Here is a 20,919-nt window from a genome sequence, read left to right as displayed (position 1 = left end):
TAAAATCTTTATTGGGTACTATTTTGATTAGAAATAAGCTAATTTATAATATATAATTGAAAATAATTTGTATATTTTTAGTCCTTTTAAAGAATCTGAAGAAAAATTAATTGCACAACTCAAAACCTTTACCTTTTTTTTTAATTTTATTTACTTTAAACTTGAGAAAATAAATTTAAACTAAGAATGCTTATGTTCTTACATAAGACATACTTTATTATACTCAATAAATATTCTTACCTATATTAAAATAAATTTTGGGTTTTGTTAACCAATAATTAAGAATAATTAATATGTATTGAATCTTACAAAAATACATAATTAAGTATGATATTAAATGAAATATGATCTAATAATTATTAATACAGTTTTATTTTATTTAAAAAGAAAAAAATACTCACAAACTTGTTTAAATTTTATTTAATAATCACTGATAAAGTTAAAAAATAATTAAATAATAAAATTATTATATTTTAATATTGTCAAAATTTATATAATTAAACATAAAAATTTAAATTAACAAAAAAAACCACAAGAAAATAGTGTTAAACATTTAAAAAATTTGCAAAAAAAAAAAGTACAACTAAAATATTAATTTAAAATCTTAAAAATTTCAAAATCGTAATTTTTTATCACAAAATTATTGTCTACAAATTTTAAAAGATATTTTTATTATAAAATATGTTATATATATTTATATTATTTTAAATAATGTATTTAATTATTTGACATTTCAATATAAAAATATAGAACAAATGTGCATTTTAATAGTGCCATTACACATTCCTAAGATTTTCCTTTATTACTAGCTACTAACTTTTCATATATAATTTAGATGTTATTACAAACTTTAACCTCTCAATTATACTAATATTTTAAAATTTATCAATCATTTATCACATTTTTGTGCTATTTTTATTAACTAAAAATTCTAGTGCTAGTTTACAATAGATTTATCAGTTTTTTTTTTCATATATATTATAGACCAATTTTTTTATCCCTAAAATCAAAAGGTAATTTTTGAAGAGGTTATTCCGTATTGATAAATGTTATTATCCGACGCTTCAAATAAGTTAAATACCAATTTTGAATCATGTATCTTAAAATTTGCTGTTCTAGAATCAATATTCTTCAAGGGTTTTTAAAGTACATATTTTTATAAAATAGACTTTTCATTTTATTGTTATGATTTAATTGTATATTTAGTCAATATAAAATTTTAATATATCTTCAATAAATATATCAAACGTAAATTAAATATTAATAAATGCTTTAATAGAAATTAAAAATTAATTTCAACAAACTTTGTTAGAAAAAAAATCTAAATGACTCTAAAGTTATATTAAAAAAGAGAATATAAAGTTAATTTAATTCTGAAAAATCAACTTGTAAGTGATATAAAGTATTTCTTAAAAAAATATGATTTGATGATAGAAAAATGTTTTTTTTTTAAATGTAAAGATTTAATAAAGATATTTGTTATTCCGGAAGGTACAAGAAGATGAAAAAGTTGTTCCAGGTGGGTCGTAGATGGTTCAAGGAAACAATGGTGACAACTTTAATTTTTACTCCACTGAGAAAAACATGAGAACCCTGGATGTTTGCCTGTACGAACAAACTTCAACTACTCACATTTTAGGTGTACAGACACAAGTTTAATCTTCTAAGCACTTATTAAGCCAAAAAAAAGATGAACATAATTTTAATATATTAGAATCTCTGAAAAAATATTTTTATTGAAACCATAATATTTTAATTATTAAAAGGTCAAAAATAATATTTTTAATCGAGTACCGTGTATTTTATATATCTTTATCAAGTATTTTAAAGACAGTTGTTGGGTCTGTACTGGTTTATAATTTTACTAAAAAGAGGGGGTAATGTGAAGCAGACAGCTGAAACAATTATTGCTAAGAAGAACAAAAGAGGGGGTAATGTGAAGCAGACAGCTGAAACAATTATTGCTAAGAAGAACAAAACTATGATCACAATAATTGATTAATGATCGAACGTCACATCACAGTACAAGTTAAGGAGAGGTGGCTGTTGCAGTTGAAGAAGATTGAGAAAATAATGACATGACAAGGAAGGAAAAAGGTTGTGTGACAAAACATCTCATAAGGTAAAATAGTTATGAAAAATAAAATTGTGTATTTGTAAAAAAATAATGAAAGTGAAAAATAACAAAAGACAAATGTCAAATGAGTGTAAAAAACATTTCAGATTCAGTCACCTTTTGGAAGAAAAAATCATGTATTTAACATGAAAATGAACTAAAGTTTAGTGATTTTTCTTTCCAAAAAGTCACTGAATCCCCGAGAAAGAGAAACTCTATTCGCTCTTCCTTTTCACCTCAGGAAATCTATTCCAGTAGGATCTGGATCTCACTATGCATGGGGTGAGTCTCGGAAAGGAACAGAAGAAACTGTTTACACAGAGGAAGACGAAGTAAAAGCTAACATGATAAATTTTATTCATCAGAGGTTAACCTATCCAAAGGTAACCACTTCCATGGGTCCATTTGGAGTTTTCAGTTCACACAACCAAGATCAGATTATAGAAAGTTGTCCTGAAGGTTCAAATTAAATATCTGTTCTTCAAAACAACAGAGGTAAAGGAAAACTACCTAATCACAGGTTCCACTACACAAACTTCCGAGCTCCTTCCTAGGCGATTGTGTGAAGGACTAGTCTGACAGCAAGAAGCTTGAGGTTGCTACTGGAACAGAATCAGTCAAATAATGGCCAGCATTTCGCTGGTGTTATTGAGGAATGTCGGTATGATCCCCAGGTACCAGGTTGTCACTTTGGTGATCTTTTTCTTCTTTGGTTTCAGACCTGACAAAAATTTGCACCCAAGTTAATCCAGTACTCATATAATGCAACACAGATATATAAAGTGAATCCAACTACGCAGCAACTTACACTATTCGTCTAACAAATTGTCCCCTAATACGAGGCCGCTGTTCTGCTAGTTTTTTCCTGCTATGATATCGAACCTGGAAAAGGAATGGAAATTCCAGAATATTGAAACAAGTCAAATTGATGACGACAATATATAACATCTCGTGCTTATTAACGATGAGGATCAACTCATTGACGAAAACATGGCCATACAAATCATACAAGGCAAGTACGAAGTACAATGAAGCCTTATCCTACAAGTCATACAATGACTACATAATTCACATAATACTACTCGGCCAGGGTAACTTGGGCAGTAAATATCTTAATTTTTAAATAAAGGAAAAATAATTTGATAAAATTGCAGAGAAGATCACCAGACCATTCATTTATAGAGATTATACGAATACAATGACAAGGGCATAACCACACCTCAATTCTCAAATTGACAAAATCCACATTCAATAAAGATCTTCAGCGAATATATTATAACCACGCAATTTAAAATAGAATTACCCTTTTCTCAAAGCATCTTTCTTTTCTCTTTTGACGAAACTTGGTCAAAGCAGCCTCTCTCAGTGAAAGTCGTCCTTCATCTGCCCCATTCCCAATGTTTTTCCTATCAATGCCACCAACTCCAAAGCTCCCAGAAGCCACATTGCCATTTTCCATATTTACTGTCCTCATTGTCAAGGTTCCGTCCTGTCCATTGCTCCCATGTCCATTGCTCCCGTGATCACTCTCCCCAGCATTTCCATCTATTGTGTAGTTTGCAGCATTACTTTCTGCTGGCCCTCCAAACGCATTTGATGATACACATTGCTGAGCAGTGTTGGTTGAGCTTTTGAGTAAGAGATCATGCTCTGATTGGAGATCTACAGCAGCTTTACGGGAAATGTGATTATAATGGTGATGCTCATAATGAGTGTGCTCGGCTTGGAATTCATGTTCAGAGCTTCCCAGTTGTCCTCTAACAATTTCCATATATTCTTCCCGGGCATAAGTTTTCTTACTATTGTTCGGTAAAGTTCGGCGTTCAGAGGAATTAAATGAGCCCAGCCCTCTTACAGACTCTGGCATCTTGTCAAAAGTACAAGGTTTGGTGCCAAGATATGTATTAGTGGAGGCCATGTCATTGATGTTGTTGCTCCCATTAGATTGTTGGTTTGGAGGAGTGACATTTGAGTGAGATGGAAAGTTGTGTATTACCTCTGCATTAGGTGCAGCTGAGCCATTGGCTAGTGGAGAACAGCTTCCTACATTTCGGGTTTGAGCCTGATAAGAGGTAAAGAAAAACATAAGGCTTGCCCAAAGATAGATTAAGCCTTTGCTTATTTGAGGGAAGAGAAATGTGTGGAGAGAAATTCATGGAAAAGAAAAAAAAAATGAAAAAAAAATGGAAAGAGAGCGGAAAAATAGAAATTTTACATATAAACACGTTTGATTTGAAAAATGCAGAGAAGGAAAGATATTTTTTAGAATCAACCTGTTTACCTCAGATATTTTTGTTTATTTCTATTCCATTTCAAATGATTTTTTAATCTATTTTATTTTCCACTTCAATTTATTTAATCCATTATTTTTCTTAATATACCAAGCTCCACCTGAACTCTTGAGGTGGATGCAAGCTGAAGCACCTGTTAGAAAAAAAATAGGCAGTTGCTCCTAACAAAAGTAACCGGTGGAAGGAAGGAAAGAGGCAAAAGTGTCATTTCCTCTCCTTTATTCCCATTCACACGGAAACAGTGTATGGGGGCCTACATGTATTTTTTCATCTTTCCTCACCTTCCTCCTAAACCAAATCAACACATTCTTCTCCTTTCTTCTTCTATTATACCAAACAAGACCTAAGATTTGGTGATAAACAATATTCTCCAGCTACTGGTAGTCAGAATCAGCTTGCCAATTCCACATAAATAACTAAGACATACAGTATGTTCACATTATTTCTTCATATCGTTTATTATAACTTTTGTGTCAACCCCTTTACCCCCTACTTGTTGGCTGGGAAGAAATCGAATAGTCATTCAGAGATGATTCATGGTGAGGAGTAGACAGTCAGACAAGTTGATGAGGTGAGTGGGATTTCGGACGGAAATGAAAATCATGCAACTCAAAAATCTCAATTTCAACACAATACAAAAGTTGTCAAAGGACCGCAGGACATCACCTGGTTAGCAGAAGAAGCAGTATTATATCTGCACAATGAAGATAAATGTTATGAATTATAATGCAAACAATATTTGCTTCCACTAGAACTTAGTTATGCTGGCAAATTTTCTCTTACTTTGAGAATGCTGATTGGTCTGAATGTCTTAAAACATTGCATTCTTCACCCGTGACATTTTTAGGATCTCTTACTTCTCCCAGCCTTTTCAAAGATAGTTCCAGGGATGGATGCTCTTTGGGGCAACAGTTTTCTTTCGTTAGTGAGAAACCAGAGAACCCATTTGGAGTGTTCAAGTCTCTGCTTTCAGCCTGTGGACTGTTGCTATCAGTAACATCAATAACATTCATAGTCTGATTTTCCTGTGTCCTGGTTTTACCACCATTGCATTCCAGTTCTCCTTTTTCACAGGCATTACTTTGTCCTTTAACTATCTGCATATCATCATCATCAGACATTTTATTTGCCCCTTTACCCATTGGATGGCTAGACAGTCCCTCAAGTCGATGCTCTAGTTGCATACTCAAAGATATTCCCACAGCTAAGTCCTTGCCCATCGCAACATCATCTGGAAAGAAAATAACTAAGTGGTTTATTCGGGGATATATCCAAATCCATATAGACAAGTCTAAACAATAGATACTATCAAGCCATACCAAGATGATCAATAAGTTCAAGGCACTCCTTTTCTGTTGCATGCACCCATCTACTACTAACTTTTTCAGTCTTCGTTTGCATCACTTGGGCACAAGTGCTATCAGGGGCATCAACCAATTGTTTATGTGGTGAAAGTGGATGAGGACTGCCAACTTGAGCCAGACATTTAGTCCACGAACTCTACAAAAAACGGGAGCTTTATGTAAGGGGCAATCAGGCAGAGAAGTGCAACAAAAAGAATTCAATGAGAATCGAGAAATAGCATAGAAATGAAGTGGCAGACACGAACCAGAACAGAAAACAGCACAGAAATGATCACAAAAAAAAAAAACTAATACAGCAAACCTACCTTCTTTGTCCCAAGCCCTAGCTAGGCGTACAACAAAAGGAAGTAATAAACATTATCATATTATATATAAAATGTAACATAAACAAAAGTGATGCATGTATTCCAGTCCAAACAAGAGCAGCAAAGATTTTTCATAAACTGCACCTGCCATAAAATTTGGGCCCCCTTGTTTTAAGCAACACCTTGATTACAAACCGATCAAAAATTGGTTCAAAGTAGCACACATCAAATGCTCACAAGAGTCAAAATGGTTGTTTTGTAGGAAATTAGATAATTAGATCATTTCTAATGTTACAATGTAAAATATATGTGCGGACATTTTTTGATCTGACGTAATACAGAAAACTGGAAAGAGTGGGGTGGGGCCTAGTGCTCTGCAATAAGCTGAAGCACCTGTTTGAAAAGTATAGTGTGATTTGAAAAGATTTGAAATGAAAGTTTGTGTATGATGTAATATGTATGAAAAGTTAAAAAAAAAAATTAATAGATAAAATTCAATAATTACTATTTTGCCCTTAGTCGTAAAAATAATTTAAAATAAAATGTAACCATTATTATGATTAATTGGATTAGATTGCGAGACAATGGATGGCGAATTTTAAAAATTAGATTTGTTTCACTTATATTCTCGTGAAGATCTACCAATACAAATTCACAGGAAGCCTATTTTTGTAATTGTAGTTTTAACATGTAATTTTTGTAGTCTTTCCGCGCCTTCGATTCTTCACAAAACCACCTAAACAAACAATCATAACTTCTCCAAAACCAAACACAGGCTAAGTGATTTAATTACATCTCAAAATTAGGAGTAGATGCTCTCAGTATATTTTATATATTTTGTTGGATAATTACAGGGATAGAATGTGTCTATTGAAAGATAAGAGTTCCCTTATGTTAGATGTAAGGAACTTAGGCCCATCTCTTTGTATTTTCCTATTTATAAATGCATAACCCTAAGCACTTTACACAAATTGGGGATTCAGCCTATGTCTCTCCCTCTCTCTTTTATTTCAACATGGTATCTAGAGTTAGGTTTAGTCCTTGCCTCCATGGTGAACCGGTGATAAATTGTTTTTGGAATTTTTTCCGGGTCTTTGTTTCTTCACCACCACGATGCTCTACCACCACCTAGTCTGGTCTCCAAGCTGTGCCCTATCGCCATCTCCATTGCTTACATCGCCATGGCTGTCGCCACGATCGTTTGGACAAACAACACAATGATTTTGCTCACCTCAATTAGGCAACCACGAAGCCACAAAAATAGCGGCAATCAAAGTTCCAACAACCCACCCTAGCCCTCACTAGCACCCTAACCCTTACTGGCACCCCCGCTTCCCACCACGCATGGCGATGCATCCAGCCTCTTTCCAGATCTATAACTTTCATCGTCATCAAAGTTTGTTGAATTTTTTCACTTTTTTTGGGGTTGTTTCTCTCTACTGGCAATCATTTTCTCTCTCTACAAATATTTGTGTCCTCCTTTGCTGCTCTTACAAATGATCGGTCCATCTATACCAATTATAGTTGTTAAAAGGAGAACTTTAAGCCTAACTCAACATCACAAAACATGCTTTTAAAGTGATATTTACACCCATATATAGTAAATTGGTCTTAGTTGAACATAGTTGATGTGGGACTTCCAACAATATTAATGTGCATCCATCCATTGAGAAATTAGATGGAACTAATGCTCATACTTGGGCATTAAACATTAGTCTTTGGCTTTAGAGTCAGGGTTATGTTGATCATCTTAATCAAAAAGTGGCCACTATTGCTGAAAATGAGCTTTCTTATTGGTTGAAAATTGATGCTTAATTATATATTGTACTCAAGTCTACCAGTCGCTTATCATGAAAACAAATATTTTGAGTGAAGTAATTTTTTAAGCCAAACAAGTTCAAAGGTTGCTGAAGTCATAGCTCTATATTCTACTTTTACTTTAGATCTTGCCACAACACTTTCTTTCTTGCTCTTCCAAAAAATCAAGTTACCTCCAATGGAAACATAGTATCTGGGAGTAGATCTTCTATCAGAAGGAGATATCAAAAGGAGATCATGCCCAATAAACATTTGATAGCAAACAACTTTTTAGTATTATTATAGTGACCATATAGCAAACCATTTCCAGGAGATCCTTTAACGTACTTTAATACGAATGACTGCATTACAATGATCTACACATGGGGAATTGAGAAATAGACTCACCACACTAACTTCAAAGGAAATATCAAGACGAGTAACATTAAGATAGTTCAATTTTCCAACTAATCTTCTGTACTTTTTAGGATTTGAGAAAGGCTCCCCTTGATTAGGTAAGAGTTTCGTATTGGGATCTATGGGTTTCAACAAATTTTGAGTTCATTAATCCAATTTCCTCCAAAATATCCAATACATACTTCCATTGAGATATAACAATAACATTGTTGGATTGTGCTACCTCAATCCCCAAGAAATATCTACATTTTCCAAGATCTTTGGTCTAAAAGTGGTGACAAATGTTCATCTTGGAGATGTCATCATAATCACTGCCTGTAAGAACAATATCATCAACAAATACTATTAAATAGATACACACAACACTTGAGTGATGGTAAAAGATGATATGACCTGTCTCGCTGCGAGTCATACCAAGTTGTTGAACAACACTACTAAATTTTCGAAATCACGCCCTAAGTGACTGTTTCAGGCCATATAAAGGTTTTCGAAGACGACATATCAATCCAGAAGACTCCCCCTGAGTAACAAAACCTAGACATTGTTCCATATAATGCAAATCGCCATTAAAAAAAGCATTTTTATCATCCAGTTGGTAAAAAGACCATTGTTGAAGAGCAACCATAGATGTAAATAAGCAATCAAAAGTCATCTTTGCCACTAGAAAAAAAGTATAGGAAGTGGAGTTTAAGTCTAACTCAACCCCACAAAACTGGCTTGTAAGGTGAGGTTTGCACCCCACTTATATACTATGAAATTGTCTTATTTCTAGTCAATGTGAGACTTTCAACACCCCCCCTCACGCTAAGGTATATACCATCTCGTGCGTTGGTTTAGAAATGGGTGGTCCGATAGCGGGTAGAACGAATGTCCAAGAAATCTAGCTAGGATAGACTTCTTAAACAATGACTTTGATACCATGTTGAATATAGAGAAAATAGGGTTTGAGATTAATCTCACTTGTGTATAAACCACACATAGGGTAATCTATTTATAATAGAGAGATGTACAACTAAAAAGAGCAACTAAAAATAAATAGAGTAAATAGAAGATATTGTTTGATATTGTGATTAACAATATCTTAACAATATCAAACAATATCTAAACAATATCTAATAACCACAATCCAAACAAAAAATTTGAGTGTAATCTTTGACCACAAGACGAGCTTTGATAGCAAAGACCCACCTACAATCAACAATGGACTTCCCAGATGGTAATGGGACGAGCTCCCAAGTTTCATCAAGCATGGCCTGACCAACCAGGATGGGCTAAGGCATCACCTACAAATTTTCGAATTGACACAGTAGAAATAGACAAAAGACACGTATGAAAGATGGATATAGTCTATGATAACTCAAAGCAATGTAATTAGAAGATGGATTACAGTAGAGCGTATACCATTACGAAGTGCAATTGGAAGTTCAAACTCAGTTGTTAGAGCCAGACGGGTTGGGGGATTGAACACTAGAAGTGAGTCACCTGGTGGACAACAAGAATGTTGTCATCGACTATACACTAGAAGGGTTGGTGGATTAGACACAATAGCAGGATCACAGATAACATGAATATTGACCATATAAGGCAGAGACACAGAGAAGACTCATCGAATGTGACATCAACTGAAATAGAATGACAATTAAGAGAAGGAGAGAAACATTTATATCCTTTTTATAATCTAATGAATTGTGTGACCTAGGAGATCATTTACACATACCAAAGCTAAAATAATGAACAAAACATGTAAACCCAAAAACTTTAAGAGATAAGGGATGAAGAGGTTCATGAAGAAACAAAAATAGAATGAGAGATTTTGTTATCTAAAACCGAAAACCGAAAACTAAAGATGACATGTGATTAATAAGATAACATGCAGTGAAAACATCACCCTAAAAATAGTCCAAAAATATTGAGGAACCTTACCATGAATTAAAATTGTGCAAGTGGTTTCAATAATGTTAGAATAATTGCATCTATGTTGGAAAAACCCTAAAGCTGTACCTAGTTTTGGACCTAGGTGTCTAGTGAAGTCCCTTAGTCTTCTATGTATCGTTATATTAGTTTTTCAAAATAAATAAAAGAAAGTGAGAGGGATCCTCTAAGCCCTATGATCATATTTTTTTCTCTGTTTTAATCTTAAGTTGGTATCAGAGCATGTTGATCCTGCTCTGTCAGTCTCCGTCATCTTCGACACAGTTTTCACTGTCGTTCACCGTCTGTCACCGACCACCGTTGACGGCCACCACAATTTTCATCGAAGACCCCTGGATCCGGAGTGCCTCTCCAACCGAAGGCCAACCCTGCCGCTGTTCGCCGCTGCTAGGCGCATGTCGTCCACACGCCACCTTCTGCTTATCGGAACTCTGTCACGCTATTGTCACCAGTCTCGTCAGACCTTGTTGTCTTCGCTTTGAACTCAAAGTTCCATTCCAAAATGGTTCGAAATCACCCCGTGTGAAAGTCACCAAGGGCTTTCATTTTCTTACTGTTTTTACACCTTTGCGCTGGTTTCTTGCTGTTTTCATCAATAATGGCCACTGGAAATCCTATTTCATTCACTAGAAAGCCCTGCATTACTTCTGAGAAGCTAAATGGACAAAATTATTTATCGTGGGCTGCATTTGTTGAAATGTGGTCCTTGGCCAAGGTTATCATGATCACCTTGAACAAGATGGAAGCAATGTGCCAGCTGAAAAAGTTGAACAATGAAAACAAGTTGATTTCCAACTGTGCCTCTTATTGTGGCAATCCGTGGAACCAAGACTTATGATGCCCCTTAGAGTTTTCAAAACATGCCACTCTTTTTGGACGAAAGCTCAAAACATTTATGCCAACAATATGCAACATCTCTACGATTTTGCCAACAAACTTGCATCACTCAAATTGATAGACCATGATATGGTATTCTTCATGATTGAAGCCCAATCAGCTGTGGAAGAACTGAGAATGTTCTTGGAAGTCGGATCTTTAGAGAAAATTTGGAAGAAACTGCACAAATATTATGGTGATGATCGTCCGTTCTTTACATCCAGATTTTGATCATATCAGAGATCAACTTCTGACTAGTCATAAGGTCCCTTCCATGGATACTTTAACCACATGCCTTCTTCCTACCCTAATGCCTCAACCCCACGAGGCTCATGCACTAGTGGAACCATTTGTCGTGGTTGTCACACAAGGAAGAGGAGGGCGCGACACTAGAGGAGGTGGACGTTGAGGTCGAGGGCATCCTCAATGCACATATTGTAAATGGATGGATCACACCCAAGAAAACTGCTACTCCTTGCATGATTTTCCCTCTAAAACAACTAATGTCTCTAAGGCTGAAATTGCTTACTCAACTTTCACTGAGGATGAATATCAATTGTATCTACGCTTAAAGTCTAACAGCTTAGCATTTCTCAATCCATAGAAGGTCAAAATTCATGGGTAATTGATTCAGGTGCATCTGATCACATATCTGGTAATACCTCTTTGTTATCAACCATTTCTTTTCAAGAAAAACATCATTTTATAAACCTTGCAAATGGTTTTAAAACTTTCTCAAAGGGAGTAGGTCAAGTCTTTCTATCTCCCTCCCTGAATGTAGACTATGTCCTTTTTGTCCCTAATGATCCATTCAATTTCATTTCCTTAAGCCAATTAAACAAAACGTTAAATTGTTCAATAACCTTTGATAACAAATCTTTTGTTATACATGAGCATGGTTCGGGGAGACAGATTGGAGAAGGATATGAAGCTGGAGGATTATACCATTTCAGATCTCGTCCACGAGTGTCCTGTGTTGCAACTCCTAGTCCTAAAATGTTACATGATCGGCTTGAGCATCCTCGTTTATCAAAATTAAAATAATGTTTCTTGAACTTAGTGGTCTACAAACCTTAGAATGTGAGTCATGTCAACTAGGCAAACATATTAGATCTACCTTTTCTAAAAGATCTCCATCAAAGTGTAATTCTGGTTTTTTTATCATCCATTTCGATATCTGGAGACCTAGTCGCGTCTCATCTTTTGGTTTTAGGTATTTTGTTACATTCATTGAGGAATATTCGAGATGTAGAAAGATCGTTCTGAATTGTTATCCTTCTTCACATCTTTTTTGAATGAAATCAAGAATCAATTCGGTTAAATAATCAAAATCTTAAGTGACAATGCCAAAGAGTAGTTCTCATATTTTTTTTCTGCCGTTGAGTTCACATGGTATATTACATCAGTCCACTCGTACTCATACACCACAGCAAAATAGTATAGCAGAAAGAAAAAATAGACAATTGGTTGAAACTGTTTGTACCCTTTTGCTTGGTCCCATATTCCCGTCCATCATTGGAGAAATGTCATCTTAGCTGCATGCCATCCTCCTCTCTCAATCATAAGATCCATTTCTCCATTCTATTTCCAGAGAATCCTCTCTTTCACATTCTATTTCCAGAGAATCCTCTCTTTCACCAATTGTCACATTCCTATTGTTCTTTTCTATCCTCAGTGTCTTCTATTACTATTCCCAAAGATATGAAGGAAGCACTTGATCATCCTGGATGACGACAACAATCAATGATTGCAGAAATGCAGCTCTTGACCAGAGTAATACTTGGGAGTTAGTTTCCCTTCCACATAGGAAAAAAGTTGTTGGATGTCGATGGGTTTATACCATTAAAGTTGGTCCTAACAATGCGGTCAATCATCTTAAGGCCCGATTAGTTGAAAAAGGATATACTCAAGTTTATGACCTCAATTATAGTGATACTTTCTCTCCAGTGGCCAAGATGACTACTGTTCGCCTCTTCTTTACCATGGCAATAATTCGTCATTGGCCCCTCCATCAATTGGATATCAAAAATGCATTTCTTCATGGCGACCTTGTAGAGGAGGTATACATGGAGCAACCTCATGGGTTTGTTGGTCAGGGGGAATCTGGTAAAGTTTGTAAGTTACGTCTCTCTCTCTCTATGGCTTCAAACAATCTCCACGTGCTTGGTTTGGTAAATTTAGCTCAGTTGATCAAAGTTTTGGGCTCAAACGTAGTGAAGCAGATCATTCAGTTTTTTATTGGAATACCCCTCTTGGGAAATGTGTTTACCTAATTGTTTATGTGTATGATATAGTTATTACAGGAAATGTTGGAATTTCTCAATTGGAGTACTTGTGCAAACATTTTCAGACCAAGGATCTTGGAAGTCTCAAATATTTTTTGGGTATTGAGATTGCTCAGTCAAAAGATGGGGTTATAATCTCTTAAAGGAAGTACACTCTTGACATCCTACAAGAGACAGGTATGCTTGACTGTAAGCCGGTAGATAATCCTATGAACCAAAATAAAAAACGAATAGAGGAAGAAGGTGAATCTTTCCCTGATCCAAAAAGATATAGGCAGCTTTTGAAAAGCTAATTTATCTTACTATTACGAGATCTGATCTATCTTTTGCAGTTGGAGTGGTTAGTCAGTTTATGCAGGTCCCATGTCTTGGACACTAGAATGTCATCATCTGTATTTTAAGGTAGCTCAAGAAAGCTTCAAGACAAGGTTTGCTATATGAAGATAAAGTTAATGTTCAAGTCTCTAGATACTATGATGTTGATTGGGCAGGCTCCCCTATTAGCAGACGCTTTACTATGGGATATTGTGTCTTCCTTGGAGGAAATGTTATCTCATGGAAAAGTAAGAAGCAAAATGTAGTGGCCCGATCAACCCCTGAAGCTGAATATCGGGCAATGGCGTCTGTCACTTGTGAACTCATGGGTAAAACAATTTCTTCGAGAGCTTAATTTTTGTGAATTGTTAACATGAACGTGTATGTAACACCCAAGCTGCTCTCCACATTCAGTCATTTTCATGAAAGGACTAGACACATAGAAATTGACAGTCATTTTCTTCGGAAAATGTTCGTGGAAATTTGTACTGGCTTCGTTGGATCAAATCACCAACTTGAATATGTGTTGACCAAGTCATTAAGGGGACCTCAGATTGAGTTCATTTGTTCCAAGTTTGGTTCATACAATTTGTATGCTCCAGCTTGAGGGGGAGTGTTAGAATAATCACATCTATGTATTATCATTAACCCTAAGTATAGGGTGTAAATTGTTGGAAAAACCCTACAACAAAACCTAGTTCGACACCAAAGAGTCTAGTGCAGTCCCTTAGTCTTCTATGTATCCTTGTATCAATTTTTCATTATAAATAGAAGAAAGTAAGAGAGATCATTTAAGCCCTCTAATCATATTTTTTCTCTAGTTTAATCTTAAGTAATAAGATGTCTATTTTTGCACTCATCCACCCCATTTTGTTGAGGTCTATAAGCACATGAAGTTTGATGAAAAAAGTCATGAGAAGCCATAAAATTTTGAAAAGAATGTGAAAAACACCTATAGGTATTATCACATCGCAAAGTGCGAATAGATATCCCACATTGATTTTGAATTTCATTGTAAAATGCTTGGAATTTAGAAAACAACTAAGGACAATTCTTCATATAAAGCAACCAAGTACATCTTCAATAATCATCAGACGCGCCGCCATGCACATCAGGAATTGGTGATGGAAAGGAGTAGTTAAATAGAGCATGGAGGCGCATCCAAACTCAGATCTTTGTGATTCTTGCAGTGCGGCAATTGCTTGTCCATGTGAGGAGACCTTAGACCCATTGGCCATGTGAGGATGACAAAATATTTATTACTAGAAATGTGATCTGTGGCACTCGAGTCCAGAATCCAAAGGCCAAGAGAGTTGGAATGAGCTAGGGCAACAAAAGATGTACTAGTGTGTGCAATAGACGTAGTGGAACCAGAGGTCTAACAAACCTCAAACAATTTGAGAAATTCGTTAAAGATAGCAGTTTGCTATGAAGGCTCAAACGAAATAGCATCGGTAGAATAGCCCATAGGTAGAGTTTGAGAATGAAAATAATTGCGATACAGGATAAAAAAAACCTTAAAACCGTGAAAAAAGTTCGACTACACCAAGGTGAGTCTGATGGCAGTGGTTGCCACCACACACAACGGGAATTGGCGACGGTAGGGAGTAGTTAACCAGAGCATGGAGGCACGTCAAAGCTCTGATCTCCGTGATTCTTGTGGTGCAGCAATCGCCTGTCCAGGGGGAGCAAAATCGTGTCACTGATCCAAATTCTAGTGCCGACGACGGTGATGATGACAACGACAATGATGACTGCAGTGGGGCAGGGAGAGCAAATTGGGTGATGGGAGAAACTATGGTTGAAAATAAAAACTAAACGATGCCAAAAAAAATTTTAACTCAACACATAGGGTTATGCATTTATAAATAGAAAAATATAAAGAGATGGGCCAAGCCCTTTACATCTAACACAAAGAATACTTAGTATTAGCACGGAGTGGCTGCATTTTAAAGAATACTAAGTCTTCGCCAGGAGTGCTTGTGTTCCAAATAATATTGAGTCTAAGCTAGGAGGGGTTCCATACCAAAGAATACTTAGTCTTTGTCAAGAGTGACTCTTTTCCAAAAAATACTCAATTTTAACCAAGAGCAACTACTTCCCAAAGAATACTCAATCTTTGCCAGAGTGGTTGTTTTAGAGAATACTCGGTCTTACCCAAAAGTAGCTACGTTTCAAACAATACCTAGTCCTAGCTAGGTGTGACTACAATCCAAGTAACACTTAATGTTAGACAAGAGTAGTTAGGTCCCAAAGAATATTCACCTTGTATTTTGCAACGATAGTCTGTGTAGTGGAACTTAATCTAGAACATAACATAGTCCGGTTTTATACATGAAAACATCAAGCTTAAATCTTTCTCCACACCAATCTCCTTACATTACATATTATTAAACAACAACTAGCCAAAGGAGAATTCCTTTTAAAAAGATTTACGAGAACTCTTGAGAGTGCGCCCGTCAAGTTAAATTAGCATTCAGCTGTATTTCATCATACGCTGACATCACGAAAATGTTCAAAAGTTTTTGATACACAATAAAGCATTCCCTTCTTCTGTATTGTACTTGTTTTCACAAAGTGACTTAGAAACACTGGTTTATAATTCCTAGAAAACAAATCTAGAGAGAACAAAGAACCTCTCAATCCCCATTTGAATTGTTAGACAAAACCGTACAGTAGATAACAAACAAGGTTTTATAATTCACTAGATTATTTATTGCTCAAGTTTTTTCAAGTGAAACTCCCAATGTAAGTGATAACCCTGTAGATATAATTTTTAATGGGGTAATTGATACATTAACCACCCACCTAACAACTTTAACAATTCTACACTAAATTGTTCCTGAACAGAAAATAACTGCTAAAAATTACAAAATTTTGATTCTCCCTAAATTAATAGCTAATTTCTACAATATGTGATTCAAAATTAGGTGCAATAATAATTAAAAAAAAAAATAATAGAATGCTTCATACTGTCATCAACTCTGTGAACAACAAGAACATCAATGATTGGATATGGGACAATGGAAGGACAAAATAACTATGGACGACAAGATAGTTCATTGACACCTATTGACTTGTTGCATAAGGTAGTTGTTATGAGAAGTAACTGCCGCATGCTAAGTGAACCCTATGTAGGTTAAATTGAACAACAAAAGACATCCATTACCTTCTCTTCTTTACTGATCACTCAAGTTAACTAATAACTACCCTAATGCTCTGTTTAAAGAGGAGAAAAATAGGTTAGATAGAAATAAGTTGGTAGTGAAAATAAATGACAAATGAAGTAGAAATTAAAGATGTTTGGTTTAAGAGAAATAGAGAACAGATGAGGATAGGGATGAGTAGAAATAGTGAGAACAAAATGGGTCTCACCATTTTTAAAAATTATTTCTCCTCTTCTCCTATCCCCCACCATGTTCCATCTTTCTCCTTCCAACCAAACAAGGCATAAATGACAATTCAGACTCATCAATTCTTAATGTTGTTTATTTATCTGTTGCAGTAGTAGTCCTGCTTTGTAGACCCATATGACTTGTACAGAATTTTAAAACCCTTATTTTCTGGCTGCTTAGAATTACCATATCAAATTGCACATGTGAAGCAAGTCAGCATGGAACACTACACACTATTACTGAGACATTAGAAAATCATTGATCTATCCATAAAAAGCTATGAATGTGTTCTTCAAAGCTGAACCACATCTGTTGCGCTTTAAATAAACAGCAAAAAGTAACAAAACAAGAATTTAGAAACTAATTTTCATTAGGAAAAAATGATATCTACATAGCAAATTGATCTTGCCCCCATACAGGAAAATATTACATAAGGGTTATTCAGTTAAGAGAATCTAATCTACGCTATAAGATATGTGTAATACCTGAGTGCCACTTCCATTGTCACTTCCATCTCGAATGCTCAAGCCTTTGCTTCCATAGTCATTCTCCTCATTGCTGTCACTATTGTTTTCAGAAGCATCGTTACTTCTTGACTTCGTAGATTTTCTGGTGTTGGTTGCACTTTCACTCCCACTGCCACTAGACTGAGGAAGTGTGTTAATTCAAATTGAGGAATGAATTGGTTATTAAAGAATGAATTTAATGTTTAAGTTAATCAATGATAAGGTCCATAGGATAGAATATCATGCACAGAAACTATATGAAATACATTAATTCATTATTGATTCTTTAAGGCATAGATTTCTACATAAAACAAAAGAAATTTCAAATTTGATTGAAAGGAGGTAAACAGTATTTATCTTTTGAAAACTTCTTGGTCGATCCTTATATCAGTTAAGGAGAGGCATTCAACATTGAAGAATGAACTACATAATTGGATATTTAAGTTTATTAAATATAAGATCAACAAGATAAACGATGTTGTACAAACTAGATGGTTGTCATATAGGTATATTCTAGTCGAGTAATTATTCATACAGGCTAATATATAGTGTGGAAGCAGACCCTAACTAGTGTACTGAAATTAAGATTGATATTTACCATATTTTCAGTCTTATTTTAGAAAGTAATTACGCTGTTAAGTCTATATACTCTAATTGCCTAGCATGGTTGTCCGAGAAAGTGGATTTAAACACAACATAAACCTACAACACCAGGTTGTAAAGAAGGATTTGCATTCACTTATATTATAATTAGATGTGAGATTTCCATCATTTTTATTGAGCTTGACTTGTGCCCAAAATTCTAGCATAGGATTATATTACGGGTAACAAATCTTTATTTTCTTCTCTATCTTCTACAGGTTATTTTTACTTTCGATTACCACGGGCGACGGATATAAGGTCTTATCCCTTGGTACCGTTAATCTTTTTCCTTCTTTGTCCATTGATAATATCCTTTATGTCCTTGAGTCTCCATTTAACTTATTATCCATTAGTCATCTCACCCGTTCCCTTGAATGAGTAATTTCTTTTACCAAAAGATCTTGTTTGTTTGCAAGACTGGAGTTTGGGACAAATGATTGACACCAGATGTGAGTCTCAAGGTCTTTATGATCTACGACCTTGTAAGTAGGATATTAAATGCATTACTAGAAGTTGGTAGAATATTAAATTTATTACTAGAAGCTAAATAGAAGCTAATAGAAGATTCTAGAGACCTCCCTGTAATTATTACTTTAGGGTTAGAGTTCTCTATATATAGAGACTAATGTACTATTTCAAATTATCTAATTGAATAAAATCTTCTTTCTTTCATAATAATTCTTTCCGGTTGGTATCCGAGCTTCCAATCTTGGGAGCCTTGCTTCCACATTTCTTCTTTACCGTCTTAGTTACGGTTCCTTTTAGGGTTGTTTGAAGGGCACCCATTTCCTTAAAATATTGGGATTGCCCAAAGAGCACCTAACTTGTGGTTTTATCCACCCTACTGTCCACTGAAGTTGTTCTCGGACCTTCATTAGACCTTCGTTGAAGTTGTAACCACCTCTAGAGCTTTTTTGTCTAATTGTTCTCGTTTTAAAGTAATCCTATTATTTACTTAAGCATGGCAGTTCCTCAAAGCAATGTTGAGCCTCTAACTTCAGATATACATGCTCTACGTGTTGAAATTGAACGTTTAGAATCTCTTATGTAGTCTACCAGTAAGTCACCTTCGGGTACTAGCTCTTTAGCTATGACTGGTAAGAATATCAATTCATCTTTTAATGTTTCTCAAACTTTATGTAAGGACTCTTGGGTTCTCGACTTTGGTGCCACATACCATATAAGCCCTCATTCATCTCTTTTAACCTCATGTTTCTCTTTCCGAAAACAACATTATAATTGCCAATGGGACTCATACTAATTCCTTGAATTCCTTGAATATTAATTGTGAACTTGACCTTGATGACTTGCTCATTGCCTTGAGAGGAACTCAATCTTGTACCAAGTATCCTATTCTCATTTTATGACTATTAAAAACCTATCTATCCAGCATCAAAGTTTCCTCTCTGCCATTGATGCAATTAGAGTCCCAACTTCAGTTGAAGAAGCATTAAAGGATGAGAATTGGGTTCAAGCCACGAATGAAGAGATGAGTGCCTTAGAAAAGAATCGAACACTACTCTTAGTCTAAATTGATGATATGATTGTTGCAAGAGATGATGAACACGAGAAACAAATCTTGAAAGATCTAGGAAAGTTGAAGTACTTCCATGCAATAGATGTAGCTTACTCTAAGAAAGGTATCTATATCTCTTAAGAAAGTATGTTCATGACCTTCTCAAAGAAACAAGTATGATTGATTGCAATACCACTAGAGCTCCTATAGAACAAAACCATAAAATTAGGAGTGATGAAGGCAGTTCTTCAGTGAATAAAGGCCAATATCAAAGATTTCTTGGGAAGCTCATTTACTTAGGTACACTAGACCAGATATAGACTATGTTGTGAGTGTCGTCAATTAGTTCATGCATGATCAAAAGGAGAAACATTTACAACATGTAAACAAAATCCTTCAATATTTGAAGACAAGTCTAAGAAGGGAATTATTTCTCAAGAGAAATGAAAAATTAAAATGGAAGTGTATATTGATGCAGATTATGTAGGGTCTGCTACAGATAGGAAATCTACCACCGGATATTGCATGTTCTTGGGTGGAAATTTGGAGACTCAGAGAATTAAGAAACAAAATGTTGTTGCAAGGTCTAGCCCAGAGGCTGAGTTTCGAGCTATGGCACAAGGGATGTGTGAATTGTTATGGTTGAAAATCATTCTAAATGATCTTAAAGTAGCATGTGAACAACCCATGATCCTTTATTGTGATAATAAATCAGCTATTAGCATTGTTCACAATCCAGTTCAGCATGAAAAGACCAAAAACATAGATAGCATATTTGTTTACAAAAGGTCTTGTTACTGAACAAATTCATGATCTCACACACAAGCTGGGAATGATAGATATCCATTCACCAACTTGAGGGGGAGTGTTGTAAGTAGGATATTAAATGCATTACTACAAGTTAGAGAATATTATATGTATTACTAGAAGCTAATAGAAGATTCTAAAGAGCTCCTTGTAATTATTACTTTAGGGTTAGAGTTCTCTATATATAGAGACTAAAGTACTATTTCAAATGATCTAATTGAATAAAAATATTCTTTCTTTCAAATTAATTCTTTCTAGTGACCTTCAGCACATGTTGGCATAGTTATGGATTCTCCATCTCTCCTTTGAACTCAGTTGGGTCATCCTAGTCTTCCCAAATTCCAGCAGCTTGTAC

General features: G+C 35.1%; 1 protein-coding gene across 1 annotated transcript in view; it reads right to left on the bottom strand.

Annotated features, from left to right (window-relative positions):
- Window positions 1-2,443: 2,443 nt before the first annotated feature.
- Window positions 2,444-20,919, bottom strand: part of LOC114168800 (two-component response regulator-like APRR3) — a 28,895-nt gene continuing 10,419 nt past the window's right edge. Inside the window, 7 exon segments of the mRNA XM_028053756.1 lie at window positions 2,444-2,837; window positions 2,925-2,998; window positions 3,420-4,178; window positions 5,074-5,101; window positions 5,191-5,638; window positions 5,727-5,907; window positions 17,579-17,740. Coding sequence (XP_027909557.1) covers window positions 2,762-2,837; window positions 2,925-2,998; window positions 3,420-4,178; window positions 5,074-5,101; window positions 5,191-5,638; window positions 5,727-5,907; window positions 17,579-17,740 — 1,728 coding nt within the window. The 3' untranslated portion in view covers window positions 2,444-2,761.

This window comes from Vigna unguiculata, chromosome 11 (genome assembly GCF_004118075.2).
Source record: "Vigna unguiculata cultivar IT97K-499-35 chromosome 11, ASM411807v1, whole genome shotgun sequence".
Lineage (NCBI taxonomy): Eukaryota > Viridiplantae > Streptophyta > Magnoliopsida > Fabales > Fabaceae > Vigna > Vigna unguiculata.
This window is presented reverse-complemented; position numbering and strand designations above follow the sequence as displayed.